General features: G+C 41.5%; 1 protein-coding gene across 3 annotated transcripts in view; it reads left to right on the plus strand.

Moving 5' to 3' along the window:
* Col14a1 (collagen type XIV alpha 1 chain) overlaps positions 1 to 21,889 on the plus strand; it is a 184,445-nt gene that overhangs the window by 46,436 nt on the left and 116,120 nt on the right. For all 3 annotated transcript variants that reach the window (XM_057792029.1, XM_057792030.1, XM_057792031.1), the window contains exons 6-13: positions 3,441 to 3,596; positions 4,431 to 4,550; positions 7,172 to 7,336; positions 12,917 to 13,078; positions 16,691 to 16,842; positions 17,918 to 18,047; positions 19,576 to 19,721; positions 21,297 to 21,426. In XM_057792029.1, the coding sequence (XP_057648012.1) occupies positions 3,441 to 3,596; positions 4,431 to 4,550; positions 7,172 to 7,336; positions 12,917 to 13,078; positions 16,691 to 16,842; positions 17,918 to 18,047; positions 19,576 to 19,721; positions 21,297 to 21,426 (1,161 nt within the window). The remainder of the gene's footprint in view (positions 1 to 3,440; positions 3,597 to 4,430; positions 4,551 to 7,171; positions 7,337 to 12,916; positions 13,079 to 16,690; positions 16,843 to 17,917; positions 18,048 to 19,575; positions 19,722 to 21,296; positions 21,427 to 21,889) is intronic.

The raw sequence follows: 21,889 nt of genomic DNA on the forward strand, positions 1-21,889 counted from the left end.
AGAAGAATTGAATCATTATTATGCTGAATCTTCCAATTTATGAACACAGGGAGTCTCTACATGTATGTAAGTGGCAGCTTTCCTTTGCTGTTTTCTAACTTCACCAGTGTTTCCATGCATGCTTTGGCAAATACATACGCCAGTATATTTTCATCTTTAGGGCAATCATAAGTGGCAATACATCTATTAATTTTTCCCAGTTGAATGAACACATTATGTTTCACTATGATCTTGTTTGGACCACTAAGATAATTAAACATTTTTTTGTTTACTCATTGGTCATTATTTCCTGTCCTCTAAAGAGTCTGCTCCTGATTCTTTACTCTTGAAAGTAATGTTTTTCCATTTCCCCTAATGTATAATGTTTCTTCTTGGTTGTAATCTATCATTTTTCTTCTCTTTCTGTTTATTCGAGATAGTCTCCCCTTATAACCCCAAATCCTGGTGAACTTCTTGCCTCACACTTCCTAATGATGTGGTTTTAAGTGTCAACCACCACGTGTGACTTTTGAATTTCCCTTTAAAGTGTTTTTGTTTATGTGAGCAACTTTTCAAGATTTAGTATCATTAAAGTTATCAATATTTTGACTTACAGTCAATCTTTGGGCCTAGATTTAATTTATTTATGAGTGAGCTTAATTGAGAGGATTTTTTTTTATTGGAAATCATTTTGAAATAGAAAAGTTAAGCTTCCCCACTCTTGGGGATAAGAAGGAATTTTCAGCCTATGATCTTTTCTGAGCATAGGAAGATAGCTCAGTGAGAGAGTGCTTGCTTCAGATGGGTTTGACCCCTGGGCCTCTAGCGCTGAAAAAACAAGCAGCCAGGAAACCTAAGAAAGTGTAAGTAAGAGAAAACATTCTAGAAAAATCTTTTGTACATTTCCTCAATTATTGGACAATATTTCTAGAAGTTTCGAAAAAAACAAAACAACACCATTTGGGAGCTAGGAGTTCTTCATTTAACAACTAATTAAAATGAGTTCTCAAAGCACAATAAGATAACGATTTCCCCAGATTATGACCAAAACTTAAGGAATTTCTGTCCCATGGATTGTGGTAGTATCTAGTTTAGATTTTTTAAAGTTCCAGTTTAGGATGAGTCTTAAGTGCAGAGCTGGTATCTTTCTTCTATTAAATGAGGGGAATTTAGGGCCAAAAATGTAAAAGATAGCTCTGGATTGAGTTGTCCTATTGAGCTTCCACAATGAAGGCTGGAGAATTCCCTTGGCAAGCACATTTTCCCCCATCTGGTAAAAGAATCTGGGTCTTTCATGCATATTTATGTCTGGGAAAAAAATCCAGCTCCTTTAAGCAAATGTGGTGTGGTAGATGCAAAGACAGATTTATTCAACTGCCTGTCTCTTTTGTCAGCCACAGTAGTTCAGCTGTCTTGATGATAAAAGCATTTGTTTCCCCCATTTATGAAAATTTCGTACCCATGTATGATGATGTGTCTTGGTCATATCCCCCTCCCTCCCTCTTCAGCCACCACCTTCCTCAATAAGTCTCTCTCCCAAATTCATTCTTTTGTCACAACCCACTGAATCCAATTAGTGCTGCCCCTCTGCACGTGGGAGTAGTGCCAACCACTGGGGCGTGGGCAACCTACCGGTGGCCACCCATTCAAAGTGACCCTTCCTTCCTCAGCAGCCGTTAACCAACTGTCAGTAATTCCTCCATGAGGAGTGGAAAATGGGATCCCCTCCCCACTTAACACTGGAATTTATTCTGGCTTTATCATGTGCAGGTGATTGTAACTGTTATTAGTTTACGTGTATAACTGTCACGCCATTTCCAGGAGACAGCATCTGACAGCACATGGCCCCATCTTTTGACTCTTACATTCTTTCTGCCCTCTCACCCATGATATTCTGTGAGCCTTAGAGAGGGTGGTTGATAGAGATGCTCCATCTGTGGCTGAGCTGGTTATTATCTGCACTTTGAACTGGTAAGAGTTTCTGCATTAGCCATTCCCCAACCAAGGATGAGAGAGCACAAATCTATGGCTAGAAACATGAATATTTAGAAGGCAGTTTGACATCATGACTGTGCAGCAAAACAACACCAATAAGTTCTCCCCTAGGGCTGATGACTTTCCTAACCATGGGTTTTGACCATGTTTACAGTACTCCATATGAATTCCCTCCTGGGCAGCAGACCTGAAATTCAATAAAGACAGCATTTTCCATGCCCCCAACACCATAGTCTTGCCAGTGTTGTGCCAGTGAGCACATCTTGCCCATGGCTCATCCTCTTTCTGATTGTGATTTTCTGTATTTTTGGTTTTCAATATGCAAATTATATTTAAAATATTGCTATGTTGTCATTTTCATGTTAAAACATAAACCAAGTTGATATTTTTCTGGTCTGACAAAAATTAAAATTAATAAGAATGTCCATATGTGCATGTGTGTGTGCGTGTGCACGCACACATGCAGACACACACACACGCACACAATTACTTCTATTTTAGTATGAAGATCCTATTCTATTTAGTATGAAGGGTAAACTGTAGTAAGAAGCAAAACCAGTTAAGACACTAAAATGCCATAATATTTTTTGTCAAGGATTTATAAGCCGCTTTAAGACTACCCCACCATCTTGGCTCTGTGTGAGCGGAGGGGCTTTCACGTGATCACCCACAGACCTGTGCTTCATCAGGCAACCATCAGTGATTGTGAAGACAGGTTTCTCTTTTTTCTCAGCATTCTGCAGCAGTTGGGCACTATCCCTGATGGTCAGGAACTGGTGGGACCATGCCAAAAACCTGGTTCCCTTTTGGATCACTATGTGCAGTACTAATTGAACTGCTGAGAACGCCAGTTACCTAGCTCATCTTTAGGAGTGAAATCTTCTGTCACATAGAAGCAATATGACAATCAACAACACTAACAACAAAGCACAAAACAGACTTGGGGAAGCCCTTGAACCCTTCCTCAATTTTCTTTTTCCAAATGAACACCATACTTAATCAAAGGTCTCTGCGTCATTTTTATATACCTAGCCTTGGCTTATCTAGCATAGGGCAAAAGGCCTTTGCACTTCCTGGCCATCCACCCATCCTGGGAGGATGGCCCTAACTGACACTGCTGAGACCTTTCCTGGAAAGACTCTGCAGGCCAAAGCCCAAGGCTGGAAGATTCTGTACAGACACCTCCTTCTAAAGCACACAGCAGCTGAGTTGCCAGGTTGGCCTGAACCTGACAGCCCTTTGCTAAATATTTCCAGAGCCCTTGGGTCTGCTGCCAAACATTACTACATTTTTTTTTTCCCTTGGAAGAATGCATTTAAGGCAAGAGTTATAAAAAAGATGGCAGCTCTGATGGGAACTTTATTGTATTTTAAGCACTAAATTGTCTGAACGGTGCTGAAACCGACTCGCGCTTTGAAAGGTTCTGACAGTAACGTGTGTGCTATTGTGGTTTGCGCTTTTTGCAGAGATAAAATTCTTCTGCGAGACTCCAGCCATCGCTGACATTGTTATCCTGGTTGATGGGTCGTGGAGTATTGGGAGATTCAACTTCAGGCTGGTGCGAAATTTCTTGGAAAACCTGGTCACAGCGTTCAACGTGGGCTCAGAGAAGACACGGATTGGTATACCTTATGGGCCATAGATGCTAGTTGCTACTGCAAAAAGTCTGGGAAGATTCTTCCGAAACTCAGAAACCCTTTACAAAGTTACTTTCAAAGTTATCAAAGGCTCAACTACACCGTTGTTCCTGAAAGCACATGTTCACATCAATAAATATTTTTCCTTAGCAATTTTATATTATCCCTACTAAAATTTCCCATTCATGATGCCGTTCACTTGACTATTGAATGCACCAATTCTCTTTTTAGCCTCCCTTTTACTATTGATATTAATGAAGCTTTAGAATATCACTTGCATAAGAATTTATCAACAGCCATCTGTGTTTAAAAGAAGCAGCCAAGTACAGGGAAATGTTGAAATGAAAAGCTAGAAATAATATTTTGACATTATGATCTTTGTCAAATTAATTCTAGTTATAATTAAGAGAAAAAAACTCCTGTAAATCTTTGTGTCATATTCTAAGCAATAAAATAGTATATTTTCTATAAAAGTACTAAGCTTTAAGTAATCATTAAGAACATTATTATTTGAGAATAAAATGACAGCAAATAAATCTAGATCTTTTATCTACACACAACCGGCCTTTTTGTTTTTAAATGCTAAATACCTTGTTATTCGATAACATCCAAAGTACTAGAAAATATGTAAACTCCCTCCACTACTAGACACGTCCAACTAGACTCCTTTCCCTGACGTCAGGGCTTCTCTTTGGAAGCACAGCACCAGGCAAAGAGAAGAATGCTAGACAGATCACACCATCCATCATCCTGCTTTCTCTAGTGGTCACGTGATCCTACACAGCAGGCAACTTCCGGTTCTCTCTTCCTTCTTTCCAGGCTTGGCACAATACAGTGGGGACCCCAGAATAGAGTGGCACTTGAACGCCTTTAACACAAAAGATGAAGTGATCGATGCTGTCCGAAGCCTTCCCTACAAAGGAGGAAACACCCTAACAGGTCTGTCTTTTTCTTCAATGCGCATTCTTAGCGAACTATTTTGCTGAAGAGCAATTATCGTATTACCTTATTTTGCTCCTTTTTAAGAGGTGGCGTAGTGGTTCTTTTTCTTTTTACCATGTAACATCAAAAGTTCTTAGATGACTTATTTTTTTAATCAAGCAGCATTAAGACTTAATCCAGTTCAATCCAAAGGAATACTGGTTTTATACTTAGATTCAGAGGACGATGCCAGAAAAGCATGAAAAAACTCTTTTTTTTCCCACAGTTACACAGCTACATTTTCTATACAAGTAGAAAGCTTGATATGTTCAGTAAAACAGTGCAGTTCACAGCACGTGATCAGCCTGAATCTGAACACAGGTGTTGGCAGCATTCATGGGCATTGTGTGGCAGTGCAGTGTGCATTTTATGCATCCATAAGTAAGGTTGCAGTGATACCCTGCGTGATGCAGCATGGGCGAGTGCCAGCACCACCTCGGATTCCTTACATATTATTTGTGTATTCTATTTATTTGTATTTACTTGAGACAGTATCTCACTGTGTGACCCTGGCTGGCTGGGGACTCTTTGTATAGACCAGGCTGGCCTCAGATTTACAGAGATCATCCTGCCTCTGCCTCCCCAGGGCTGGGATTTAAGGTGTGTGCCATCATTCCCTGCTCAATGCACATTTGATTTTGAATTAATTTATGGTCCACTCTATTTAGTAACCTTTAACTGTGGATAGATTTTTTTTTTTTTTTTTTTTTTTTTTTTTTTTTTTTTTTTTTTTTTTTTTGCCAGCCTCATGACCCCAGATATACAGGGGTTATGTGGCCCACGGTTTAAGAAACCTAGAAGGAAATGAAGCCACCATGGAAGCCAATGGCTGTCAGCCGCTGCAGAGGGTTTGCCGTCTCTGTAGCCTTCTTTTCCCTTTTCTGAGACAGTTTAGCTATGGAGAATGGGCGAGGTTGGAGCTCAGCAGTCCCCTGCCTCCACCTCCCGAGTGCTGGGATTCTGAGTGTGCATCTTCACACTCAATGTTATCGTCTTTTTAATTCATGATTTTTAGTCTTCAATTACTAGTTGTTGACTTTTGAAGACTTTTGACCCACTAGTATTAAAAGTGGTTATTATAACAATATTTACATTAAAAATATCTGTGGCACGAACATACATGGTTTATGTAGATGTGGTTTATTTTGTATTATTTTAATTTTAGTGCACTAATGAGTTTAATGGATAAAGTAGACAATATACAATAACAAAGCAGCCATACAAGGGGGAAGATGGAAATTCAATTAAAAGATCCAAAAGAAATACTAGCTGTAGGAGGGGAACAAAAACCAAATAAACACTCACTATAAAACAAATGAAGAACATATTTGATGGGCTTAGTAGACTGGCCATGACTCATGAAGAATCTCTAAGCCTGATGAGCTCTGTAACAGAAAAAAGGGGGAAAAACCTTCCAAACTAGAAATTCAAGTGCTATCGAATTGCTGTGTAGACACACATGATAACAGGAATTCCAGAAGACAAGGGAGAAGGAGGAAGACATAATACTTGAAATAATAATAATAATAATGAGAACTTTCTCCAAATTAATGTCAAGCACCTAATTCTAGATTCAAGCTTTTTCCCCCCCGGGGGTTGAACCCAGGACCTTCTACAGGTTAGACAAGGCCTCTACCACTGAGCCACATCTCCAGCACTATTTGAACAGATTTTAAACGTAGAATGGCCATTGCCTTCCTCTAACATATGACTTGAATGCTCAGCTTTAGGTATCAAGATATTATTATGGATTTCTAGGGAAACTGTTGGCAACTTGATAATTAATCACCTTGCCAATTGGAAGCATACTCAAGTGGAATTGTTAACACTTGTGAGAAATTATTAAACACAGATGCAATATTGCATGTTTTCTTACTCCTTTCCAGGTAAAATCCCCCTCAAAAGCCAGGAGCATGAGTTTAGACCTCAGTTGGGCACGTGGATTTGTGGTTAGTTCAGGGAAGCATGGATGGGGCTCTGGAGTCAATCTTTAGTCTTGGCCCCCAAATAAAGACAGTGAATGAATAAGATGAATGAGAGAGAGAAAGGGAGAGTTTTTATCATCTAACCTAACTCTTGATGCTTAACAAGACGACAGTAAATGTTTGTTGAATGATTTGGTGGTCTCAAAAGTTTCTTGCAATAAAGAAAGTTGTTGTTTTGTATATTAATTTTAAAAGAAAAAGAAAAGATTTCTTAAATAGTATTGTGAGAAACAAAATTGCTTATTAAAGATTCATCCAAGAGAAGTGTATTTATTATTAAGATGAATGAAATGCACGATTCTGTAGTAATTTGGCTATTGTTGCTGTGTTTCCATTCTCTGAAGAAAAGAAGTCTAAGGAAGAATCTAGAATGTGTTACCATCTACATTATATACCCTGATGCAATAGCAGGTTCTTTTGTTTTATTAACTCTATTCTAGTGGACTTGGGTCTTTCATCAGCTGCTATCAGGTTGTTGTGAGAATGAAGGCCTAGACCTAATAAAAACCCTCTTAACTCTACTCATCATAGGGATACGATTTCCAAACTGAAGATTTTAATTAGAAATGTTTGGCTTGTGTTTCTTTCTCCCAGGCCTTGCTCTGAACTTCATTTTTGAGAATAGCTTTAAGCCAGAAGCAGGATCAAGGAGTGGAGTTCCCAAGATCGGCATTTTAATCACAGATGGAAAATCCCAAGATGACATTATCCCGCCATCCAGAAACCTCCGGGAGTCTGGTGTAGAGCTCTTTGCCATAGGTATGCTGTTTTTTATAAATTTTTGTTTATTTATTTATTGTTTATGTATTTAATGTGTGTGTGTTTGTGGAAGTGTGGTGTGTGTGTGTGTGTGTGTGTGTATGTGTGTTCAGAGGATAACTCGTGAGGGTCAGTTCTTTGCTTCCACCATGTGAGTCCCAAGAATGGAAATCACTGGGCTTGGCAGGAAGTGCCCTCCTCCTTTCAGCCGTCTAACAAATCCTGTTTGTTTTTAAGACAGGTCTGGCTACTAGCGGGCACTGGTCTTGAACTTGTGATCCTGTCTCAGTTTGAGTGCTGGGCTTACAGGTGCCAACGCACCCAGCTGCAGTATGTTGCTATGTGACTCTAACGGTTCCGCTTCCATTGTGGACGTGGGTACATACCACTACATGCAACACGCACTGCTTTGAAAGCCAGAGGCCAGAGCACTCTCTACCAGGCTTGCCAGCTGAGTCTGGCTCTTTTGCATGGAAAATAAGAGTGATTCTGCCACGTACACCATAGTGTTTGGAACTTTGAGACAGATACTGAGCACAAAACTTTTGAAAAGGCCTATAGTGACGTGCTAAAGTTAGGGTCACATTTGTTACATATAGTGATGTGCTAAAGAAAGGGTCCCACTTGCTTCCATTTAATCAGTCGTGGGTTGCTCTTCAGGGTCAGTTTGTAGCTGTCTCCTTGCTAGTTGTAGGAGAAGAAATCACGCCCCACATATTCAGGGAATGGGGCCCTGCAGCTATTAAAGACGTGTGGTGTCGCTGACTTGAATCAAGTGCTCTGAAAGCTATCATTTTATGAGAAAGAATATATACAACAGATCCAGCATAATTACAAAATATTTACACAATAAGCTTTGCCTTCAATTAAAATGTTTACAGTTTCTCTGGCAAGAGGAAGGTCTTCTGCTTAGTAGAGACCAATAAACTTTGGCAGAAAGCAAAACAACAGCCTGATTCCCAAGACACAGAAACATTAGTCAAAATGGGGTAGCAAATCTCTCAACAGGGCTCTGAAGACACTTAAAGTCTCTTGTTATGAGTGGCCCACTTTGTTACAGTTTACAGGGCGAATTATTCCGTTGTCCATCTTTAGTCTCGTATAGATGTGCTAAGCAAGAACATACTTGAGTCTTTTTATGGCCTTTCTGTAGTCTTCATCAGAAGTGAATACTTTCACGTTCTGCAGAGGTCAGAAAAGATAACGGTGGACCCAGTACTGAAATGGATTCCCAGCTTCTGTTTTAATCCTACTGACTTAGGATTTCCGTTGCTGTGAAGAGACACAGTGACTACAGCAACTTTGATAGAGGAAAACATTTAGTTGTAGCCGGCTTACAGTTCAGAGGTTTAGTCTCTTATAGTCATGGTAGGGAACGTGGCAGCATGCAGACAGACATGGAGCTGGAGAGGTTGCTGAGAGTTTTACTTCTGGATCCTCAGGCAGCAGGAAGGAAGAGTGAGCCTTTGGGCCTCAGCTGAAATTCTGAAACTTCAAAGTCCACCTCTAGCGACACACTTCCTCCAGCAATGCCACACCTACTCCTCCAAGGCCATATCTCCTAAGGACAGATGGCTGCCGTTTTATCCAAACTATCGTACCTACTAAATCAAAATAGCTAGGGCGAAGGTGTCTAACAATGCATACTTTAAAAACTTGCTCAGATATAGCAATGTATGCCTTTAACTGCAGCACTGGAGGGGTAAAGGCAGGCAGATCACTGTAAGTTTCATGCCAGCCTAGTCCATATATAGAGTTCTACACCAGCCAGGGCTTCCTGTACAAAGTACCTCTGTACTTTGAAAACATTCTTCAGTGTTGGGAACTACTGACAGACCCATTATGGACAGAACCTCTTTTTGAGTGCTGATGCGTTTTTTTTTTCTTAGAGAAAGACCTCAAAGATTTCTGTTTACACCTTTTTATTCTTATTTTATATAGAAGAGTAGGTTACTGATTGATCGTTTTTTTAAAAGAACTTCTTTCCTTAGAAAGGAAAGCATTTAATATGGACTAGATTACAGGTTTAGAGGTTTAGTCCATATTCATCATGGCGGGGAGCATGGCAGCGTGCAGGCAGACATGATGCTGGAGAAGGAGCTGAGAGTTCAGCATCTGAGTCAGTGGGAGGAGAGGTTTTTTTTTTTTTTTTTTTTTTCCTGAGACAGGGATTCTCTGTGTCCATCTGGAACTCATTCTGTAGCCCAGGCTGTCCTTGAACTCAGAGATCTGCCTGCCTCTAAAAGGACTGGGGTTAAAGGTGTGAGCCACCACTGCCGGCCTAGGACTGATGGCTTGTTAGCATTTGATGCCTCTGACACTAGCTGCAGAAACTGTCGACTGTCTTCTCCCCTTCTTTCCTTACTCCCTGCAACCTCTCTAAACTGAGTCACTAGAGGGTGAGATTGTACCATCACCTCTCCTTCCCCCAGCCCTACCCAGCGTTGACACTTGCCAAGTCCTCTGTCAACAACCTGGGGATCTAAACTGTTTCAAAGATGGCACTATCAGCCTTAGCATGGAAAGCCAAGATACTCACAAATGGTGCATCTAGGAGAAGTAGATTTTGTTCAGGTCCCCAGGGGATATTGTTTTTGAGCCATACAACTGTTATGCTCAAAACATAGCTGCGTTTTTCCATCCGTAGAAGAGTGGATAAAAGAGGCTCTAGGGAAAAATTAAGAATGCATCATATTCAAACTTTGTTTTGGTATTTTTTATGGTCTTGCTGTTTTGTTTGTCTATCAGTATTGTATTATAGTGGTTTGAAGGAAGCATCTTATACCAGTTTTCAAGAGCCAGCCGTACACATTGCATCCCTCATCTGAATCTTTGGACCTCACATAGGTGTTTCCCACAAGTCATAGGTACCCATACAGTAGGAAATGGTAAATACTGGAAATGAGAGCAGAAATATTACTAGTATTATACTCCTGGATCATAGAAGGGCAATAAGCTATGTGATCATTTTGGTCCTGGGAACTGATTCAGTTGCTTGTACTAGGCATTAACATTTATTACGTTGAAGTTGAACAGTGCATTTTCAGAGCGGCCAATGAGAGGGAAAATGCTGATAATCCATTCTTAGATGTGCTGCTGAGATTGTGGGCTATAGAATGCTTTATTCAGGACTGACTCACTTCACTGTGTGCCAGGCATTGTGGTGAACTCTGGGACGCAAAGCGGACTGGAACAGAACCCCTGACTGCACAAATTCCTTCCAAGTCATTGCTGCCACTGCCTTTATTTTCCATGAATTTTAAACAGTCAAACTATTTTATTCATGAAGACGGGGAAGCAAAGATATGGGAGGGGAGAGAGACAGAATCTTTGGTTGCATATTTTATCAAGTGTAGACTTGCACGGCATGAGAAAGCAATCTCTCCACGAAGCTCTTGCTTCAGCACACAATCAATGTGATACTGACTTGGTTGTGTGTTCTAGAAGTCCTTTGGGCAAGAAACTTCAGATACACAATTCTTTAAGTCTCTCATCCAGTAAAGAAAGTCTATGCAAAAGAATTAAGCTAGTGGAGGATTATCTAGGGTATTTATCCTAAATTTTATGCTTTTGTTAATAATCCTTAGAAGACTGTTTAAACAAAACTTAGTGAATTCATCTAGATGTTATTTGAACATCTCTGGGAACTACCTGGAAATGAGCAATATTCTTGATCCTTCAGCCTCCTAATCACGTAGTTCTGTGGCTATGAAAGCTTTGTTACTTAGCGTGTTGAGTGTGGAAGTACGCAATTGGCGCAGCCAGGCATATAAGAAGTCGTCTGTGCTATGCCAGACATCTCCCTAACGGGCATCTACTCCCCTCAGATGATTGATGCTACAGGGATTTCTACAGAAATCCTCCTTGTTTGTTGACTCTTGGAGAAGAGAAATCTCCCCTCACACCCACAAAGCCTCGTCATGGGCCTTTTCTTTCCCATCTCCTTTGCTCTTGGTGATGTACCACGGGAGAGGTAGCGCGGTGTAGCAGTGTAGCGGAGCCACCCTGATACCCTTTCAGTCACGTGTCCTTCCGACAAGCTTGTTACCTGTGCGCGTGTAAAGCAGCAGACACAGCAGTGGTTGTTGTGAGGGTTGAATGTATTGAATGTATTGATGGAACGAGCAACAAGGGCTGGGCAGAGTAGGCATATTTCTAGTGTCTCCAGCCAACGCCCTTTCCCCTACTCGTTTGTACCACCTTCCAGACACTCAGCATTCTGCTTGGCCTGTGGTCATGGAATTCAATAGAGACAGTGGAAGCAACAGAACTTCCTTATTTGATCCATCATAATTTGCAGAGTCACTGGGCAGTAAATTGTGTTTGAGTCCATTAGAAAATCTCTTCACCCATATTTTCCTCTGGTTTAGCACTGTATTAAGTGGTTATGTAGATAAAGCTTGAATTCTAGCAGTATTTTCTCAATTTTACTTTTTTGAGGTACAGTGTCTCACATTTTAGATAAGGCTAGCCTAGAATTCACTATGTAGCCCAAGCTAGCCTTGAACTCATGATAGTTCTCCTGCCTCCTGAGTGCTGAGATCAGAAGCATGATTCTGAATGTAAATAAACTTACTTTGTAGAAATTTAAACCTGAAGATTGATAGTTTTTGTTTTTATTTGGGTTTTTCAAGACAGGGTTTTCTGTAGCTTTGGAGTCTGTCCTGGAACTAGCTCTTGTAGACCAGGCTGGCCTCAAACTCATAGAGATCCTCCTGCCTCTGCCTCCTGAGTGCTGTGATTAAAGGCATGTGCCACCACTGCCCGGCTTTTTTTTTTTTTAATTTCAGTACTAGTTTAGTTACTCTTGATTCTGTAATATTTGTGCAATACGGAAGTTATATCCAGTTTATTTAGTTCCCTTCCTGTTGGAGTGTACTGAACAAAATCACTAGCTGATTACTCAGGAAACAACTCTCACACTTTTCTTTGGGTTTTGAGATGGAGTGCCACCATGTAGCGCTATTTGGTCTAGAACTCGGTCTGTAGACCAAGCTGGCCTTGGATTCACAGAGATCCGCCTGTTTTTGCCTCCCAAGTGCTGTGATTAAAGGTGTGCGCCATCACACTCCACCATACCTTTTCTTTTGTGATTAAAACAAAAACATTCAAATGAACAAATACCATGCATTCTGTATAACCCCCAATCCTACTGCCCTGCCTTTTCCTTCCCCTTCTCCTTTTGTGGGTCTCCTTTTTTCACCTAAAAATTTTGGTTTGTGCTTTCATGTCATGTTTATGAATAAGATTTTATATATGTATCTAAAAGCTGGGACAATAAATGAGAAAAAAAACCCACAGCATTTGCCTTTCAGAGACTGACTTAACTAATAGGATTATCTACATTTACATCAACTCTCCTGTAAACGACATAATTCTCCTCCGTGGCTGAAAACCTAGTCTGTTGTGTACATATGCCCCATTTTCTTGATCCACTTCAATGCTATTGGGCACCTAATGCAGTTCAGCCATCCGAGTGGAGGATGCTCTGGCTGTGGCGAAGACTGATCAACTGCACTAGAGTGGCTCTTTCTAATGCGGCATCAAGATCACCATCCTCCCTGTTATTCTCAACGGCAGGGGTTAAAAATGCTGACCTGAATGAGCTGCAGGAGATCGCCTCTGAGCCAGACAGCACTCACGTCTACAATGTTGCTGAATTCGACCTGATGCACACGGTAGTGGAGAGCCTGACCAGGACTGTGTGCTCCAGAGTGGAAGAGCAAGACAAGGAGATTAAAGGTGAGTGAGGACAGGGAGGTCTGGGGGATGTGGGCGGAGATTAAAGGTGAGTGAGGACAGGGAGGTCTGGGGGATGTGGGCGGAGATTAAAGGTGAGGAGGACAGGGAGGTCCAGTGCGTGTGTGCAGCACAATATGTCCAGGTCTGTCATCATCTTCACATGTCTCTAACCACACACACACAGTGCACACCGCGCTATCACTGTGGACACTGAACCGTAAATGAGAGAAAGCATGTTCACAGGTTCATCACGCTCACTGGTCTGTTACCATGCACATAGGTCATCACCACACTCACATGTCAGTCATGGTGGGTACAGGGACTATAAAAATTCCTAATTTTTTTCAAGTTGACTTTCTTAATACTTCATTTTCTTTCTGGTGCCTGAGTCATCAGTCAAACAGAGACATACACATTGGCAGCCTCGTGAGGGTAAGGGACATCTTCTTTGACCAGTAGGGGATTTTCTCTCAAGTGTTAACGTTTAAAACATTGTTTTTCCAAACAAAATGCTCAGTTTCAAGATAATTATGCAATCACATAAGTTGTAAGGCACAGTACACACAGAGCTAGCGTCTTCTTTTCCAGCTCTGTCCTAATGGCAGCACCTTGTAGAGCCAGCATTAAGACTAGCATGCGAGGAGCCATGATAGAATCGATATAAAAGACATTTCCATCTCAGGAATACTCCTGCCGCTGTTCACAGATTCCCATCCTTTCATCGCCCTCTTGCTAATCCCGACAGTCACTAGAGTGGTCTCCATTTCTATTCTTTTTCATTTCAAGACTTTTATACAAATAAAATAATCAAATATTCAGCCTTTGGGGATTGGATTTTTTCATACAGAATAATTTCCTGTAGGTTTATCCATATTATATGTGTATCAACAGCTCTTCTGGGTTATCTTATGTGGTTTGGATGGCCCACTGTTTGTTTAAGCATTTTCAGATTCTGGATTCTTTCCAGCTTGAGGATACTATGATAAAGCTGCTGTGAATATTTGTTTATTGATTTTTTTTGTGTAAATATATGTTTAAATTTCTCTGGAATAATGCCCAGGAATGCAATGACTGAACAGTATCTTGAGTGCATGTTTAGTTCAGCTTGGTTTTCATTAAGAAACTGCCAGACTGTTTCTCGAGTCTAGAATTTTATGTTCTGAGTGGCAGCATGTGGCTGCGCGGGTGCCTTTGCATTTGGCTCCTATATTGATGTGCTCTTTCGTTTTGTTTTCATTTAAGCCATTCTGAAAGGTTTATAGTCATTACATGTTGTGGGTTTTGGTTTTTGTTTCTGTGCTGAATGGTAATGTTGAGCCTTTTCTTCTGTTTGCTCTCTAAAGACACATCTATTACAAAGACGTGAGGCATTTTCTAGTTGAACGTTGTGTGCCACCATCTCTTAGGTATAATTTTGTAGTTTTATTTCAGGCTCTTTGGCCTGTTCCCTTGGGTCACCTTGTCTAATTTTCTTCCAATAATAACTTTTAACTTGCTCTAGCTATTTAGTAAGTCTTTAAATTGTGTAAACTTGAGTTCTATGATCATCATCATCATCACTATTATTGCAAATTCATGACTTCTATCTAGGCATCAGACTATAGCCTTTGGGAGTTGATCCTCTCCTCCCCTTCTACTTTATTGAGAACATGTCTCTCTTGTTTCTACTGCTGTGCTATTTGAGGCTGACTGGGCAAGACCTTCCAGTCCCTGCTGCTGTCTCCACCTCCATCCTCCTGCAGGAATGCTGGGGTTGCAGATGCATACCGCCCCATCCTTGGGTTGTGGGGCTCTAACCTAGCATGTGGCTTGGGAGGCCAGCACTTTTACCCATCGCACCATCTTCACAGCCCTTGCTTATTCTTTTCAAGTTTTAAAAACTTTCCATTTCTTTATTACCCCATTAAATATTAGGATATCTTTATTCCATAAAGACGTTACTTAGATTTTGATAGGAAATGCATCATATAAAAATTATCAGTAACCAAATATCCACTTGGTGAAAGAATAATTTTTGCTTTGTTGGGGGTATCCAATTCATGAATATAGTACACCTGTCCGTGTAGTTAGATATGATTTTATTTCTTTCATTAGCATTTTCTAGTTTTCAGGACTTATGAGTCTTATCTGTTCATTTACTATAAAGGCTTTGTTAGAATTGTACAAACTATTCAACATTGTATGAATGAATTTTATTGAATTTTTTAATCTCAGTGTCCACATGTTTATTTCTTGCAGATAGAAATACATTTGATTTTTGCACATTAACTATATATACCATATACATGACTTGACATTATTAATTAGTTTATGGGTTTTCTTCTGGATTTAAATTTTTATATAGAAAATTATATAGTTTACAAATAGAAATAATTTGTTTCACCCCTTTTTTTTTTTATTTCTTTGACTTCTTTTTCATTTTCTTGCCTTACTGCATTTCCATACCAAGATGCCTGTAACTATTGCATGGGAATACTGCTGTCTTATTCCATACTGCGGAAGGAGCACTTTGATTTTCAGGGAATCAATCCATTTTGTAAATGTTGGAGAATTGTGTAGAGTTCTTTCCACTCTGTCATTATTCTTTTGATGTCTGTAGGGTCTATAATAATGGCTTCAATTTCCTTCCTGATAATGGTCAGTAACATGTACAAAGTTCTCTTGTCTTCGGCCATTTTCCTTCCTGATGACTGTGTATCATAAAGTGCATTATTTCCTATTCTCTGTGGAGGATAGAGTCACACTAGAGATTTTATAAGTCTTGTGTCAGTCACCTAACAGTTTCCTGAGACAATATCTCCTATAGCTTGAGGTTCTTTTTGTACTTGCTACGTGCCTGAGAATGACCTTGAACTTCTGACCCTTCTGCTTCCACATTCCCAGTGTGCGAATACCGGTGTGTGTGTGCCAGAATACCCAGGTTATGTGGTTTAGGAGATTAGACCCAGGGTCTCATGCATGGTAGACAGCGTTCTTGTCAGCTGAGCTGCATCCCCAGCTCCCCCGCTCTCACACACACACTCCCCAAATCTTTATAAAACCGTTTTCTTCAACGTGCATAAGACACATGTCTGACACAGAGTGGGTGTTCACAACATGCCAGTTTCTTTTCGACTTTTATGTTTAGATAGTGATCCCTTGTTGGTCATCTTCGATGTAGATGCTATGTCTTTATATCCGTGAGAAGGGCTCAGCCCCGAGAGCTACTGTTTGTCTTTTCTACACTTTCCTTGTGCCTTGATTTTCTCATCTGCAGCACATGGGCAGTAGTAGCAACAGCTGAGAATTAAACGACACCTCTAAATGCCTCAGAGGAGCATCTTTGGATATGTGTGCATTTGCTTCTGTGCTTTTCAGTGTTTATTGACAGTTCTCGTCAAAGTTTCTGAGAATTGAAAGCTATGTTCAATTTCAGTCTGTGTCCTAAGAATCTGCCTCAGTGGACAGTTTCTAATGAACATTAAATGCTTGATTGAATGAATGCAAGACTCAGCCATGGCACCTACTTACCCACTGAGGAGACTCTAAAGGGCACCGTGACTGGTGGCATTTCTTAGGGTCCTAGGAATGGCTTGGGAAGTCGCGTTTATCTGGTGTATTTCTTTCCTTTAGCCTCAGCCCTTGCCACTATTGGGCCTCCTACAGAGCTGATGACTTCTGAAGTCACCGCCAGGAGCTTTATGGTTAATTGGACTCACACCCCAGGAAAAGTGGAAAAGTACAGAGTGGTGTATTATCCCACCCGAGGTGGGAAACCGGAGGAGGTAATATGACAACCTGCCCGACTTCTCCATCCCTGAAGTCCTCATAGTGGGACTTCTCACATGCAAATGTGTGTATAGGACATTATCTGCTTCAAGACTGTAAGTGATTTGAAATGGATCTCTACATGACTGTGTTGTTCCCCCATCTCCCCAAGTTATGGTACCCACACCTTCTTTCATCCCATCGTACAGTCATCCTCAGAATGGGATCAACTCTGCACTTACAACCTAGTCTACTTTTCTTCTCGAAATTAGCAAGTTCTAAATTGACTAAAGTTTAAATCCATCTTTTTCTATTTGGGAGTGGCCAGGTATTTCTACCATAGTGAAGACTGTATGTTCCAAATTTTGTGGTAATATGAGGAGCTAGTCTTCTGGGACTTGGAATTTCCTGGGCATTTGTAGAGGTCAGGACAAGGGAAAGCCACAACTCTGACAGCCGTGGCCAGCGGTTTCCATCATGGCTAAGCTAGAAGAGAGCACCTATTGCCAGCGACTGTGCTCTTGGTCTCAGAGAGTCACTGAGTTCAGATCTGATGAAACCTCCTCTTCCTTTTGTTCTTCTGACCTCTGGTTGACCTCGGAATGTTTCACAATGTTCATCTGTACCAAGGCAGGATTGGTGGACTCCTTTTTACTTTCAAATATTATAGAAATTGATCATGAACTTTCAAATCCTCTGATCCAAAGAGAAAACTAAACCAAAGTCCTCCAGTGGCTCCATTTTCTCTCGTGACTAACAAACCCTTTAAATACTTTCCGAAGCTCGACTGCGGGGAATTATATCCATTGTTAGCATGTGGATGTAACTAGAACAATAATTAGCTCAGGAATGACACAATTAGCATTATGTATGAAATAAGAAATGACTGAATGCATTCCATGAAAGTGCATTCATTTATGTGCAAAGACAAGGGGAATTGATCTCTACAGTGGAAATGAAGACACAGCACAAATGATAAAGTATTTAATGAGATGTTCTTTCTGAAATTTTTTTTTTGCTTTTCGGTCTCAATTCTACAAATGAGATGTTTCATCTTTTTTTGTTTTTTTTCTCACGTGATTCTTTCAACAGGTGGTGGTGGATGGAAGTGTGTCTTCTGTAGTGTTGAAAAACTTGATGTCATCGACCGAGTATCAGATAGCAGTGTTCGCTGTATCTGCCCACACAGCCAGTGAAGCCCTGCGGGGAACGGAAACCACATGTGTGTATTTGATTCCCCTCTACTTTCAACACGCACATCCATGCTTGGGTGACTTATCCCTAAACTGGGCTGCTGCTCACAGTGGACAGACGCCCTGACTGAAGTTCACAGGAAGGGGCAGTCGTGATGTCTGTGGGAGAGGAAGGTGCTGTGGCTTCTGCTTTGCAGCTGTGTGTATGGAATGGATTTGCCAAATCTCTTGCATGTTTTAGGGAGGACAACCAGGTGGAGGAGGCAGACCCAGTCATTCATTCACTAAACATCTTTTTAGCAAATGTCTACTGTGAGCCAAGAGCTGGGCCACAGTTTGTTTGTTGGAATCAAGAAAAGGTTCAGGGCTTGTTTTCTCCAGGACAGTATTGAGAGAATGACAGCGAATTTCCTTCTTCATTCATCTCGTCATGGTTAAAAGGATCTTTTGGGTAGCGATAGTCCCTTCATTGGGCACCATGGCAATGACACATATGCCTACTACATGCACACATACATGCATACATACAGGCACTCAGAGAATCACAAAAAGATAATCTTAAAACGATCATCTTTTAGTCATTTTAAAGATTGTGTTCTTAATACCGTCTGGGCACTGTGCCAAGCTGGCCTAAATGATTTGCATTTTCTAGAAGAATAACTATCTAAATGACACTAAATGTTTAACGTCCCAGGACGATGGTGCTGTCCCCCTGTGCAGGGATGGCTTTTGAATGACAGTGATCCGCAAGGCCAGTGTTGATGCTTCTGCTTTGCAGAAATGGGTTTTCTCTTCTTTAACTTAGCTTTCAGTTAGCATGCAAAGCAGTGGTTTCCACTGTGGCATTTCCCGACATATGCATCACTTTTTGTCCCAAATCACCCCCTTCCCCATGACTCACCTTACCCTGCCTTTCCCAGCTGCTTCCCTTCCACTCCCCTGTGTTGTCTCCCTTTGCAGAGACAGTCTAATGGCCGTCTTTCCTCTCGGAGATGCTTCTGTCCGGGACAAGCTGAGTCTGCAAAACAGGGACTCTTGAACATGTTCGAGGCATGAAGTGCTGTAGGGACTGCAAACAACACATATGCAAAGAGTTAAACGTGCAAGCAAAGCCCTGGAGTGGACAGCGTAGTTAGAGAATCACGAGGCTTCGTCATATCGCAGGGAGGGAACCTGCCGTAACACTTGAAAGAACAGCCATGCTTTCACCAGTGTTGTTCAAGCCGTGAACTGGAGGCTTATCCTAATTCCTTTCTCCCAATTCTAGAAATATGGCTGGAATTATTGTTTTTTTTTTTTTTCTTTTTCTTGAGAAAAGTGTCACTCAGTAGCCCAAGACTGGTCTTGAACCTGAGGCGGTTTTCCTGCCTTCTTCAGAGTGCAGGGACTACAAACTAGGCCCAGTAGGCCTGGCCTCTTGTTTTTTATTACTCCATTTTTAGTTTTGGTTGTGAGCCTAGCCTTTAAAGACCGAGCCATCTCTCCAGCCCTTGTGACTCCATCTTTTTTTCTCAAGGACAGTTGTAAATGGATATGACAAAGAGCCTTTTCTTGCAGTGGCCTTACCCATGGCTTCCGACCTGGAGCTGTACGATGTGACCGAGAGCAGCATGCGTGTCAAGTGGGACGCGGTGCCTGGCGCCACGGGCTATCTGATCCTCTATGCTCCTCTCACAGAAGGGCTGGCGGGGGATGAGAAAGAGGTAACTCCCTGCTTCCAATTACAGCCCTAGGAACTTTGACTTCTGGATAAAATTGTTATTGTAAAAATTGATGGCAGAAAATTCAGAAAATCCAAACTGTCAACATGGAAACATAGGTGGTAATCTTGCTACCTACATAGCCATATTCTTCCAAGCAGCTATTCATTGTTTTCTAGTGCTAAGGTCTAAACTCAGGACCTCACACATGCTAGCCAAGTTGTTCTGCTGAGACACAGCCTCTTCCTTTTTGATGAAATTTTATCTATAGTCTTTTTTAATGTATTCGGATTTCTTTGATTTCCCATCCATTCTCTTTGCCTCCTTTCGTCTTCCTTTCCTTCCTTCTTTTATGGTTCTGAGAATCAAATCCAGAACTTTACACATAAATGCCTTACCACTGAGCTACATCCCCATCCTTTAGTTTATTTTTAAAAGATATGTATTTCTTTCAAGACAGGGTTTCTCTGTAGCTTTAGAGCCTGTCCTGGAACTAGCTCTTATAGACCAGGCTGGTTTCGAACTCACAGAGATCTGTCTGCCTCTGTTTCCTGAGTGCTAGGATTAAAGGTACGCCACTATCGCCTGGCTGTTTTATATTTTTTTAATTTTGTATATGTATGTGTATATGTGTGTATGTACATGTGTGTGTAGATGACCAAGGAGGCCAGAAGAGGGCATCAGATCCCTGGAGCTGGAGTTTGAGGTAGTTGTGAAACACTCTATGTGGCACTGGGAACCAACCAGGTCCTCTATAAGAACAGGATATACTTGTGACCTCTGAGCCATCTCTCCAAGCTCCCTTCCATGCATTTTGATGTGTGCTCAGATGGTTCAGCATTTAGCCACTCAACTTGGATTGTGTGACTGGAGGTTATAGAGATGTTTTTTCCTTCCTTCTAAAATTTAAAACTGCCTTGTCATAAATTTGATGTCCAGTTGTCATCCAAGCAAGCCACTTGTCATACGACTAGTCTGACAAACTCCAAAAGTCAAAAAAGTTACCTCAAATCGAGAGGAAGTTGACAAGCTGAGTGTCATGCTAAGTCTATCTCTTCTGGGTACCTGAAGGGACTTGCAATTCTTCCAAATGGCCTCCCTGTTAAATGGGGTGACAAAGCTGGCCCAGTGCAGTCGAGCTTGAAGCAGAACCTGGGCATCTGGCCAGAGGGCTGGGTAGAATTAGCAAGCAGTGACCAGTGCCCACTTGGCCTTGCCTCCAGCACGCTGCTCTGAGGCACACATCTAGAGAATACATCTAATTCACTTCCCACCCCACTTTCCCGGGGACCAGACAGCATCGTTGTTCTGGCTGCTGCTGCCATTTGCCCAGCTGAAAAGCATTATCCCAACACAGCATGTGGGGGGACGCTCAGTTTTATGTGAGTCTATGTTATCAGCTTCTAATGTAAAACAACTTGAGGCAAACACACAGTTCCAGCTGAGGCCTGTTTGATGTAGGTGCTGTGCGAGGTCACACAGCCTCATTCCGGGCAGTATCACCTTGGTTCGGTTCCACTCTGCTGAGCAGGGGTAACACCCATTGGAGAGTGGTCTAATCGCATGTGTTCTTTTCAGATGAAAATCGGAGAGACCCACACAGACATTGAGCTGAGCGGCCTGTTCCCCAACACAGAATATACAGTCACCGTGTACGCCATGTTTGGAGAAGAGGCCAGCGACCCTGCTACAGGGCAAGCGACAACCCGTGAGTGGGCAGAGCATACATATGAAATACTATCGCAAAAACCCAGATACATGTTTGAGATTCTGATCCCAGAATTGACCAGTTTTGATTAAAACCTCTTGAGAGGTCATCGGGACTTAGGAAAATGTGCATTTTACTTGGGGAGAGAATTGTACTCCTTTGATCTCAAGCCTTCAAAAGTTTGGATTTTAGCACTGAACTTTAGTATCCTTCCCGTAAGTCCATCCGTGCCTCTCTCTGAATCTAAATGTGCTGTGTATCAGATCAGATTAGAAAGGGAAGAGCTCCAGAAAATTCCGGAATCATAGCAGCTGAGGCAGGGAGCTCACCTCAGGTGACCCGCATGATAATGGCAATGTCAGTTCTGTCTGTAAAGGAAGGAACAGTTTCTTGTCTGTCATGTGGTTGCTATAAGATTAAATCCATGTGAAAATAGATAATTACTCAATATATGTTTTATGCT

This window comes from Chionomys nivalis, chromosome 17, assembly GCF_950005125.1.
Source record: "Chionomys nivalis chromosome 17, mChiNiv1.1, whole genome shotgun sequence".
Taxonomy (NCBI): domain Eukaryota; kingdom Metazoa; phylum Chordata; class Mammalia; order Rodentia; family Cricetidae; genus Chionomys; species Chionomys nivalis.